Source organism: Theropithecus gelada, chromosome 1, assembly GCF_003255815.1.
Source record: "Theropithecus gelada isolate Dixy chromosome 1, Tgel_1.0, whole genome shotgun sequence".
In the NCBI taxonomy this organism is placed as follows: domain Eukaryota; kingdom Metazoa; phylum Chordata; class Mammalia; order Primates; family Cercopithecidae; genus Theropithecus; species Theropithecus gelada.
The window spans coordinates 92,059,776-92,072,392 of record NC_037668.1 but is presented as its reverse complement, the minus strand read 5'-3'; the positions used below and the strand labels follow the sequence as shown (position 1 = coordinate 92,072,392).

Below are 12,617 nucleotides of genomic sequence, written 5' to 3'. Positions count from 1 at the left end.
CAAATAACAAAAACTAGTTACTTTTTTTTTTTTTTTTGAGACGGAGTTTCACTCTTGTTGCCCAGGCTGGAGTGCAATGGCATGATCTGGGCTCACTGCAACCTCTGCCTCCCAGGTTCAAGCGATTCTCCTGCCTCAGCCTCCTGAGTAGCTGGGATTACTGGCATGCGCCACTATGCCCGGCTAATTCTGTATTTTAGTAGAGACAGAGTTTCTCCATGTTGGTCAGGCTGGTCTCAAACTCCTGACCTCAGGTGATCCACCCACCTCGACCTCCCAAAGTGTTGGGATTACAGGCGTGAGCCACTGCACCTGACAAAAGTAGGTACTTCTTACTTTGTAATGGCCGGTTGAAAAGTTTTAGAATTGTTCTGTACAGAGATTCATCTTTAGTCAGTATTCTGGCTGCTTCCAAATTCACTGGATTCTCTAGCACCGGATTAGAAAGCATAACCTATAGGAAAACACAGACAACATATAATTTCAAAAGTAAACTTTTTTAGAGCAAAAAGACAAACCAATATATACAACTTTCAATACGCATTTATTAAATACTTACTAGTATGGATCTGGAGATAGATTAAAAAATAACATGAGACATAGTCTGTACTCTCAAGAAACCTAACATTAGGCTCATGAATGTACTATATAAAATTATGATAGATCAAAAAAAAGTTACAAGCTCCTTTCTGTAACTTATTCCTTCCTATCATATACATTTAAATTGAATTTAAATTAAGATTATAAAAATTGTAGTTGATGGTGGTTAGTGTATTTAAACTTCAAAATATTTTAAACAACATTTCAAGTACATTCCCCTTGAATAACTGTGATAATTGAAAATGTATCTCATTTGTTATTGAGAAAGAAGTAGTTAGTAATTATGATCTCAACTTGTATTGCCCATCACCGTAGGTACAGTCACAGGTGGCTATTTAAATTTAGAATAATTAAAATTAAATAAAATTAAAAATTCAGTTCCTTAGTCATTGTAGCAATATTTCAAGTGCTCAGTAGCCACATATGACTAGTGGCTACTGTATTGAACAGTGCAGATATATTGGACATTTCCATCAATGCAGAAAGTTCTACTGTGCAGCAATGACCTTCAAAGGAATATTGAAGGTCAATATTAAAATATTGATTATAACCATATGGAAGTTACTTGAGAGACAATGTTAAGTGAAAAACAAACAGGCTATACGGTTTATATAGCCATGTGCCACATAATAATGTTTCACTCAACAACAGACGGCATATATCATGGTGGTCCTGTAAGATAATAATACCAAATTTTTACTGTACCTTTTCTACATTTAGATACGCAAATATTTACCATTGTGTTACCATGGCCTATAGTGTTTAGTACAGTAACATGTTGTATAGGTTTGTAGCCTAGGAGCAACAGGCTATAACATAGCCTAGGTATGTATCAGGGGATACCATCTTGGTTTGTGTAAGTACACTCCATGATTTTCAAACAATGATGAAATGTTTAACAACTCATTTCTCAGAATGTATTCTTATTGTTAAGCATGTGGCAATATCCACACCATAATCGCAGCGATGTAAAAATTCAGGTTCATTCATTCATTCATTCATTCATTTTATTTAATATCTACCAAATGTCAGCATTGTCCTTGATACGCTCTGGGAAATCAAGGATGAATTAGACCTGTTTCCTGATTTGGGGAAGCTTGTAGTCCAATGGGGAAGACAGATATGTAAGCAGTGTGTGCATTATAGTATTAGCATTCTAACAGAAATCTGCTCAGGGTACTGTTGGGTGTGTGGCAAAGGAAGCTCCCTCAAAACCAAAGCTATTAATTCTGCCTAGGAAAATAAATCAGAAAAGGTATCCTAGAGGAAGACTCATTTGATCTAACTCTCACAACAACATGAACAGCTGCTTGCTGGACAGACTGAGGAAGAGGGGAGGAGAAAATGAGTTGCCAGGCAGAGAGGAGCTGGAGACTGGCCATTTCTAAGGTAACTTTAGAACTCTATGGATGTTTTTTGATCTGAATTGAACCAAGCAATGTGAGTGCAGAAAAGCATGAAGATATAAGTATAAGCAGGATTGCCTGGTGTGTTAGGGAGAGTCTAGGTGTGAGGATTAGATATGCAACAGAACTAGAGCTTACACCTGTGGAGAAGGTGCGATCCACCAAAAGATTTCAAACAGAAACATAGGAGAAAAGAGCAGAAAGCTCTTTCCTAGTAACAGTAGAGTTAAGGGTTTTCTTTATAATTATCAGTGATTTTCCTTTCCTTCCCATTATCTTAAAAATCTTTTGTAATGTGGGTATATTTGTTTTACTAATGTTTCTGAAAAATAAAAAGACAAAACTGTATTATCTACTGGCTTTCCATGATATATTTGGTAACCCTTTGGTGTCACTTTACATTACTGTTTAATAGTAAGAACAATCATAATATTAACTAACTAGAGGTTCAGCATCCTAAATCTGAAAATCTGAAATCCTAAATACTCCCAAATTCAAAACTTTTTGAGCACTGACATGATGTGCAAAGGAAATGCTCACTGCAGCATTTCAGATGTCAAAATTTCAAATTTGGGATGCTCAAATGGTAAGTATATATAATGCAAATATTCAAAAATTGGAAAAATTCCCAATTCCTAAGCATTTCAGATAAGAAATACTCAACCTGTATTGAGTTATTTTCTTGGACCAGGCACAGTTCCGAATTCTTTACATGCATTAATTGATTTCCTCATCACGGGTTACATGAGGTAACAACAGCCCCGTTTTACTGATGAATAAATTGAGGCATTGAGAAGTGGGAAAATTTGTCCAATGGTACAAAGGTATCAAGTGACAGAACCAGGATGTGAAGCCAGGCAATCTTAACTCAGAGCCCCACACTTTCTTTTTATCAAATATTCTTCAATTCAAAATTTTCACCAGCTCATTCTAGTTTGCCCTTACTCATTACATTTTGGGATCATTTTGCTATTCTTAGGGCAGACTCTAGTTTAGGTGGATGAAATCAGAGTATGTCTCAGTTTAAAGGCATTCAAAGGATTAACCCCAGATTTCTGCATATCACACTCACTCACTCCCTTAAAGCTTTTGCTCAAATGTCTCTTTCCTAGAACACAGCCTCACACAAGTAGATCCTCAATACATATTTGTAGAATGAATGAATGAACTGAACATTGAATCTTTCCTAAATATTATATTTTACTTAGTATGCTAAGATGTCTAGCCAGAAAAGTTTTATTTTATTTATTTTCAAATATAAGAAATAGAAGAAATGCAATTTATATTATAATTCCATATTAAAAATTTCAATGATGCCAGAATATTTTATATTCCAAGTATTCTAGATAATCAAAATGCAATTATCTATCTCCAGATATTATTAGTGATAAGTAGTTCCATGGATAGATTATTGCTACGCTAGATCTAAGTGGTCAAAGCAAGTGTCACTGAAATAATTCATTTTAGCATCAGATGAGAAAGAAGAGTTTTTTAAGGATCAGAAACAACACAGCACTGGGTGGATGTGGTAGCTCCTGCCTGTAATTCCAGCATTGTGGGAGGCTGAGGTGGGAGGATCACTTGAGCCCAGGAGTTCAAGGCCAGCCTGAGCAACATAGTGAGATCCTGTCTCTAGAGAAAATTTAAAAAATTAGCCATCCATGGTAGGACATGCCTGTGGTCCCAGCTACTTGAGAAGCTGAGGTGGGAGAATCGCTTGAGCCCAGGAGGTTGAGGTTGCAGTGAGCCATGATTGTGCCACTGTACTCTAGCCTGGGTGACAGAGCAAGATCCTGTCTCAAAAAAAAAAAAAAAAAAAAAAAAGAAAAGAAAAGAAAAGAAAAGAAAGAAAAAGAAAAGAAATAGTACAACACTGAGGTATGCTTTTAAGGACCATGGGTCCAGTGGGTAAATGTGGCATTTGAGAAACAGGCATCTGAGAAGAGGAGAAAATCCTTAGTATAATTGTTCACTGGGTTTGATATGAGCACTAATGAGACAGAAAGTAGCTAACTAGCGCTGTCAGAAACTAAAAACAAAAGTGAATGTTTTAAGTTGTAGTCACTAGATCCACCTCTCTCAGGAAGGCAAGGCCTGTAAATGAAGAACAATCTAAGAGGCTTGTTCAACACCAGTAAGTGAAGTTAGGAGCCAAAAGAAAACCTAAGGTTATATTTTTCAGAATTGAAACCATCTAAATAATTATTTTCTTCTTTTATAAGATATGTATTCTTTGGTCTTGAGGGACCTTAATTATCTATTTCATTTTAAAATAATAGTCTTTATAATTTAAGTAAGTTCCACTTTGTAGCCTTCATATAGAAGTATGGATTTAAATAAGCGTCTCAAATTCTTTAAACACTTAAATATTCATTGTATATTTTAATCCTTATAGTTTGAATAATTAGGGTAATTAAAAGTATTAAAGCGAGGATTATATGAAATCCGTCCTTACCTGCAGGGCAAGTAAGATGCTGCTCAATGTATAGTTTGTATTCCACTTCTTAGGGTTGTCCAAAAAGTCTATACAGGGCTGACCAGTATGTGGGTCTACTGTATTAAAATAATACATTAATATTGGCATACACAATAAATTATTATTTAAAACTTACAAACATCAAAATGATAAGCCAGAAAATTTATCTGCATTTACTCTTCCTTTTTCCTAGTTCTTCTCTCTGTAATGAGAAGCACTATACCCATCCTTGGTTCCCACCCATTACCATGTTGTTTTAGCTGAATACATATGTGCCCCTACTGTTTTTCCTATCCTCTGCTCTAGCAAGATGTGGCCTTGTGGCACTAAGTTTTTGTTGTGGGATATAAGGATAAGTGTGCAATTTCTGAGTTATTTTTTTAAAGGAAACTGGTTTTCCTTCTTTTTTCCCCCCCTTCCCCCTGACTGAAAATGGTGACAAACAGTAAATGCCTTAGTCCCAGAAATGAAATCCTCACGTTGAGGATGGGCACAACTTCCCTCCAGCCTTGGCCTGTTATATTAAGTTGGAAAGATGTACAGGAGCTTGACCTATGCCCTAACACAGTTAATCAATTTAGTGTTTGAAAAAATAAAAGAATAGAGTTAAATAAGAAAAATAAAAACTCTAGAATGACTAGAAGAAACTTAAAATGACTTTTATTTTCTTTTGGGAAAGGATCATCTAAGATGAAAGACAATTGCAAAAACCTCAAAGGACAAGACTAATATATCTTAAATATAAATTTATTTTAAATCACAAAAATCTCTAAATCCCAGATGTGAAAAAACAGCATAAACGAAATTGAAAATTAATGACAATTTTGAGGAAATCTCTAATGACAAATTAGAGGAAAATTTGCAACATCTAGGACAATGTGATAACATTGTCAATTGTATCATATAAGTCACAAAATAAGAATCAACAAATGTGGGGAATGTTTACGTCTCAAGTATTCAAGGAAGTGCTTATTAAAATAATAGCAAGACTCTTATCAAATTGGCAAACAAACGTTCTTCAAAGTTTCAATGGCCAGAATTGGAAGGTGCTAAAATGAGAACTTTAATATAGTTTTTGGTGGGAGTATAAATACCACCGAAAGGCAATTTAGCTTTTTATATAAAGACTTAAAACTGTACATAGCCATCTTTTTTTGCGGGGTGGGGGGGTGTTTGAAAGCTAGTAACTAACCCCTCTCTCCCCACAAGTTCATATGTAATTATAAAATAGATCAAAGTATTGAAAGGTGGAAGTAAAAACATCAGCTACATCGTACATAAGACTGAAATGGAGAATGCACTTGATGAATGGCTTTAATCAGGCGCCACAAAAGTCCCCCTGATTTGAACGTAACTCCCAAACCGAAGGCCTGCCTAAGTTTCCTGCCTGGAGGAAAAGAGACCGTACCCAGGATGGTTAGAAAGAGAGAGTGTTGAGAAAATTCTGGGGCGCGCATGCTCAATTCTTTCCTTCATATCCCTAATCAGATAAGTGACTTCTGGGAAGAGTGGTGGAGGAAAAAAAGAGCAGTCACAAGTTTCCTATACCTTTCCTCCTAGAGACTAAACTTCCCTCTACTTTATGGAAGTGGGAGGGATGAGGACTAGGGGATAAGAATATCCCCCGCATTAAATTTAATCCAATAATTCTAACTATTTTAAACAAATAAAAGCACATGTATGTAATTAATTTTGTGTTGTAGATGCCAAAAATAGGTTTTAATTACAATAAAATAATGTACTTGGGAAAAAATAACATAAAAAATCTAATGTAAAATGTGAATGTTCCCCTGCCTACTAATTCTACTATTTAAGACCAATATTACCAGTTGGTCTATACAAATATACACACAAACACATATATGTATACACAACCATATGTGTGTGTTTATTAAATGGAAGTATATTTTAAATTGTATTGTTCAAAGTCTTTCTTCACTTAACAATGTATTTTCAACATATTTCTGGACATAAATATTTATTCAAAAAATATCTGAATACCTACTATATGCCAGGCAGTGAAGATTCTAAAGATATAACAATGACCTAGACCTAAAAGGTTCGTAGACCTTCCTCATTCTGTTTAGAAGCAATACATGTAACTGTAGGATATTTCACTTAAAATTCCTATGTTAATGGAGATTGAAGTTATTTCCATTTTTTTCACATTGCTATTGAGAATCAACATTTTTTTTTTTTTGAGACAGGGTCTTGCTCTCTTGCCCAGGCTGGAGTGCAATGGGACAATCATGGTTCACTGCAGCCTTGACCTCGTGGGCTCAAGCAATTCTCCTACCTCAGCCCCCCAGGTGGCTGGGACTACAGGCACATGCTACCATGCCAAGCTAACTTTTTTATGTTCTGCAGAGACAGGTCTCACTATGTTGCCCAGGCTGGTGTCAAACTCCTGGAACCAAGCAATACTCCCCACCGGCCACTCAAAGCACTGGGATAACAGGCATAAGCCACTGAGCCTGGTGGGAATAAACATCTTTAAATATAACATACTCTTGCACACTTGTGCCAATATTTCTACAGAACAGTTTATAAACATGGTATTATGGGATTTTAGGGATATATGCATTTTATATCTGATTCGAAACTGTCACACTACTTCCTCAAAAGGTCATGATTATATCAGAGGAACAATGTCTACCCATGCCTACTAAATATGTATGTTATCTTTTGACATTTTAGGAATATGTGGTAAATAACAATATTTTTAGTTTTAATTTGCTTTTATTTTCTTACTAGTGAGACTGATAATCTTTTTATGTTTATTTTTGTTGTTTATTCTATCCAGTGTTTGTTTATAGCCTTTATCCATTTTTTTATTGCTTTATGTTTTTTATTGATTGACAAGTGTTCTTCATATGATATACATGTTCTGTTATATGCATTGCAAATATTTTCCCTCAGTTTGCAAAAGTCAGTGTCTTTGACCTCTGAGTATGATGTCCTGCGCTGTAGAGAAGTTTTAACAGGTTTTGCAGTTTAATGTGTCGTATTTTCCGAACAGTTACTGGGTTTTATCATGCAGAGAAAGGTCTTCCTCACCAAGCCCATAAAAATTCTATTAGATTTCCTTCTTTTCCAGCATTTAAAATTTTTAGATTTTTGATCCTTCAGGAATTCATTTTGTGTATAACTTTAAGTAGCAATCTAACTTACCTTTTTTAAAAAAAAAAAAAGTTAATCTGTCCAGTGCATCATTTTTTTATAATGATGAAAAACTAGATCCAGCTAAAATATTGAACAGTACAGGAATGGTGAAGTGTATTGTTGAACCATTTAAGATGATCTTTTGAAGAATGTTTAATAGTGCAGCAAAAAGACATGTAGTTTTAAAATTAAAAACCTAGGCCAGGTGAAGTGGCTCATGGCTGTAATCCCAGCACTTTGGGAGGCCAAAGCGGGAGGATGGTCAGGAGTTCAAGACCAGCTTGGCCAACATGGTGAAACCCTGTCTCTACTAAAAATACAAAAACTATCCGGGTGTGGTGGTGCATGCCTGTAGTCCCAGCTACTGGGGAGGCTGAGGCAGGAGAATCAATTGAACCTGGGAGGTGGAGGTTGCAGTGAGCCAAGATCACACTACTGCATTCCAGCCTGGGCGACAGAGCAAGACTCTGTCTCAAAAAAAACACCATAAAATAAATAAAATTAAAAACCTAGAGGCAAAAATTCATGTGTAATACCTCAACTGTATAGAAAAAACTCATACATAGAAAAAAAGAAAATAAATTTGGCAGAATGTTGACAGTATTTTCTCTTTGTATTAGGATTTAAGGTGATTGTTAATTTTCTCCAGCCTTTTCATATTTTCCCCAAAGGGAGTTGTTACTTTAAGAACCATAATAAAGTTCTTAAAAAGAAACATGATTATTATAAGAAACAAGGATAATAGGGACAAAGCCTCTAATGATAAAAATGTCATTTAGTTCTTACCATTTGGGTGAAAAGGAATTGTTACAAATTTCACAACTGGAGGAGCATAGTTGTACTCCGATGTAAAATGTATTGTCAGTTGGAAGACTAAACCTATAATATAGAAATAAACATTTTTAATAAAGTGTCATGTTGTACTGATTAACTGTAACCTGATTAACACTGGAGTTTCTCTATATGGTTTAGTCTTTGCACAGTTTTATTTTTAAGTAAATTGATTCATAGAGTGCACAGACTCCTCTGGATAGTATAACAGACACTTCACAATCTATTATAATCATATGTTTTCAGTCTCTTTCCCACTAGTCCTTTCCATTTACTACCTTTGTCCCTCTAACATCCACCCCTTCTATTGTATCTCGTATTGACTGAACTCACATTCCCAGAATCTGCTACACCCTTTCTTGTCTACAAGTCTTTGCTGTGCTGTTTACTCTGCCCGAATTTCCTTCTCCTTCTTCTGAACCTGGCAGACTCTTACACATTCTTCAGGACTCAACTCAAATGTGATCTCCTTGGGAAGACATTCCTGACTCCCTCAGGCATAATTAACTAATCCTCTTCCTCTTTGGCATTCTGTTCAAAATCCATAAAATGTATATTTTATTGTAATTATCAGCTGATGTGTTTCTCTCCCCTACCTCACTCCTTGAGTGAGGAATCTATCTTATTAGTCCATGATTGAAAGAAAACATGATCATTAAAGTTTATAGTGGCTTAGTGTTCTTGAGATTTTTTGATTTATGAAAATTTGGGGGAAAGTCATAAAGGAAAAAATGAGAAGTAACTGCGGGGTTTTGAAGCCAATAGGAATTTTGATAGTTAGTACCTGAGCTAATGGAAGACAGAAGATATTCTCAATTGATATGCTTTATTGTGTCTGCTTCTTAAAAATGTAATAAAATTAAGATTTGGCATAAAGAAAAATACCCCAAATTTCCATCTATGTCGACACATGGCAAAAAAAGTCACATAATGAAAAAATAATGGGAATATTTTTAGAATTTTAGACAACTGGTATAATACAAACTTATTATGCATACAAAGAAGAATTTCAGGAAATTTATATAATGCAACCTTATCCTACATAAAAAGAGGATGGGCTAATAATGGTATAAAGACTTTTAAAAAAATAGATTGGTTTTGAAAATACAAACCCTGCCAGACTGAATTCTGTAGACCTTCAATTTCGACTTCCCATTCCATCATATCTTCACTTACAGGCCTAGCAGTGATGCCCTTGAAGTTAAAAACAAAATTAAATCAGGTAAAACTTATTAAGTATTTATTGAAGTTTTGAAAATCATATACCAGGTCACACTGAATTCTAAAAACTCTAATTTTCTTGATAACTTTATTTATTTGCTGCTCTGGGGAAGTGTTATATGTCTTATTACACAGAAGTTAATATAGATCCAAGAAAACATATACAATAGTCAATAAAAATAAATCATAAGTGTGGAAATCACAAGTGGGACTAGAAAGTCAAGATTAGGATGTGTGGCTTATATACTGTTTGTATAAATCAATAACCAACTTAAGATTCAAATTTTAAAAGAAAGAAATAGTTGGAAAGTGCATGTTTCTTCAAAACATTTTATAGCTATATGAATGCTATATGAAAGGCATGAAGTGGGAACATTTTCATTAAGAAAAAATCCAAAATTACACTTGTATATAAAAGCAAAGTTTTACTATACTTGAGGAATTGTTCCAATGGAGGGACAAGAATGTATTTCATAGAAAACCTTATGAACTATGTTAAGTAACACATTTACATACACACAAAAACACTTCTGAGCACCCACATAGTTATTAAGTATGTTAGTGCTTGTCTGGGTGAGCACTGTCTCTCTATTATCTACATTTACATATTCCTTCATTGGATTCTCTTTCAACAAAGAACTACAAAGCTCAGGATGAGCAGAAACAATATCAAATGTTAGGTCCATGCCCCTGGAATGTTTGCTGTTGGACTCCATAATTGTTCCTAACATCTCCAGTGAAGGCAGTACTTTTATAGCACAGGTAAAAACTGAACAATGCCACTGAACTACATCTGAAGCAACTGTGGGAAGCACTCTATACCTTCCATGGACAGCTTTCTTTCTATTATTTCCCTTAAGCACTCCCTCTTCGCCCCCTCTTCCATTTTTCATTTTCCGTAAATCAGCCTGTGGCACCCATGGACATTGATAACCTCATTGGTGGCATTAAGGCCAAGGACATTGCTTCTTTTGTGTTAAAACTATAAAGGGAAGGCATTTATGTGTCATGCTGGTAAAAGTGCACTAGACAGTAAGTAGTGGAACACAAGAATTAAGAACTAGGGCTTTGAAGTCCGAAAACCCTATAATGGAATCATGGGGTCAAATCTTTACAGAATGTTTCTGAGGCTTAGGTTTTTGGTAGGTAAAATGAAATACTACTTATTGTATAGTGTTAGAATCAATGAGCATAAGCCTGCACCTACTAGTCACTAGCTACATGACAGACCCTGATATTCAGTGCCTAGATCCACCTAAATTACTCCGCATAATATGTTCAATAAAGTTAAGCATTATTATTTTGAAGTAATAATAATTGTTATTAATATGAAATACATTACTTTAGTGAAATGGATTCATTAAATAACGATACTGTAGTTGCAAATCAGGTTTAACTAAATTATCACTTATAGAATAAACGTTGGTTAAACTGCCTCTTAAAAATTGTTGCACAATGAAACACATCCCTCTACGTGCCCAGTACTTACCTTATAATTGTTCTCCTTGAGATCATAGAAGTCTCTTTGCAGCAAGAGGTAAGCTCTGCCGTGCATGATAGGCAGCGGAGGGTCTGGCACTTGTCCCCAAATGCCTCAGGTTTACTCTGAGGCGGATATTTGAAGTTATGGGTCACTTTCCCACACTTAGTAAATTGACATAAGTTACTTGCTTTTTAGACTCGGAACGCTCCCAAGATAAGTGGCTTCTAAATTTGGGATATAACAATGACTTCTTCTCCTGACTCCTCTAAACGAGCAGTTCCCGAAGGAAAACTTGGGCACTTCCTCATCTGCGGCGTTTCACTGCAGTGCCAGCTCAAAGCCCAGTCTCAAGACAAACTTGGATGAGCAACGGAGACAAGCCCGAGTCGTCGGCGCTTGAGTGGGAGTGAGCGGTGTACGCCTACCAAGATCCTAGCAGGTTGTCTCCGCTTCACAGGTGCAACCCCGCAGCCACTCACAGGAGGAAGCAAATCGGTTGCCAAGCAACAGGCCCCCGTGGGGCAGCCGCGAGACAGAGGCAGGGGGTTGGCCGCTGTCACCCAATCAGCGGCAGGGGGCAGGCCTCTTGATTTCTCCACAGCCAATCCTACAACAGTTTCCCCTTTGAAAGGCCAATGAGATTCGTGGTCAAGGCGACACCACGCCTTCTCAGCCCACCAACATGCACTCTACACAACTAATGTAGAGGATGGGCTGAGTTCCCAGGACCCAGCGTGTAAGTCACAGAAGCCATCACACAATGTCCCCCTTCGAAATTATCCTTCCTTTTTCTTTGAATATCAAAAGATATAATAAGTGACTGGTAGATACAGGTCTGCGCTTATTCATAATAATATCTTAACTTACATGGCGAGTTACCATTCACAGTAGTGGTGCATGCTATTATGTCATCAAATCTTACGATCATCCTAGGAAAGTGCTCCAGAAACAGGGAACTCCTTAAAATTTCTCAGATTCCCATCTCTTCCCACAGAGTTTCGCACTTGCTGTTCCTGCTACCTACGTGTTTACCACATTCCTTCCACCCCTTCAGCACTCATTTCCCCTTCACTCACTCATCTTTCAGATTTTAACGACTCTTTAAGGGATCCTTTCTTTTGTGATCCCACAGGACCTTCTATTTGCCTCCTAGTTAGCATTTGTCATACGGCATCACAATTGTCTATTGTTTTCACCAAAGTGAGAACTACTGTAAGACACGGTTCCATTGCCAGCGCCAACTACAGAGCCTGGCATCTTGGTTCAGAGTGTTTTCTTTTTTTACTTACTATTTACTTACTAATTTTATGGAATCCAGATGTTCCTTTAGTCCATTCATTTTACAAATATTTATTAAATACTTTCTTTTACGTGAACGATTCAAATGAAGTAACTGTCTTTATGGCTCCAATATACAATAAACAAGTATACAAAACAA

At 36.2% G+C, this 12,617-nt stretch overlaps 1 protein-coding gene across 2 annotated transcripts in view; it reads right to left on the bottom strand.

Annotated features, from left to right (window-relative positions):
* UBE2U (ubiquitin conjugating enzyme E2 U) overlaps positions 1-12,290 on the bottom strand; it is a 40,536-nt gene extending 28,246 nt beyond the window's left edge. For both annotated transcript variants that reach the window (XM_025404684.1, XM_025404694.1), the window contains exons 1-5: positions 11,186-12,290; positions 9,588-9,669; positions 8,431-8,523; positions 4,462-4,559; positions 337-454 (exon numbers count right to left, since the gene is read on the bottom strand). In XM_025404684.1, the coding sequence (XP_025260469.1) occupies positions 337-454; positions 4,462-4,559; positions 8,431-8,523; positions 9,588-9,669; positions 11,186-11,251 (457 nt within the window). In that variant the 5' untranslated portion in view covers positions 11,252-12,290. The remainder of the gene's footprint in view (positions 1-336; positions 455-4,461; positions 4,560-8,430; positions 8,524-9,587; positions 9,670-11,185) is intronic.
* Between the last annotated feature and the right edge of the window lie 327 nt (positions 12,291-12,617).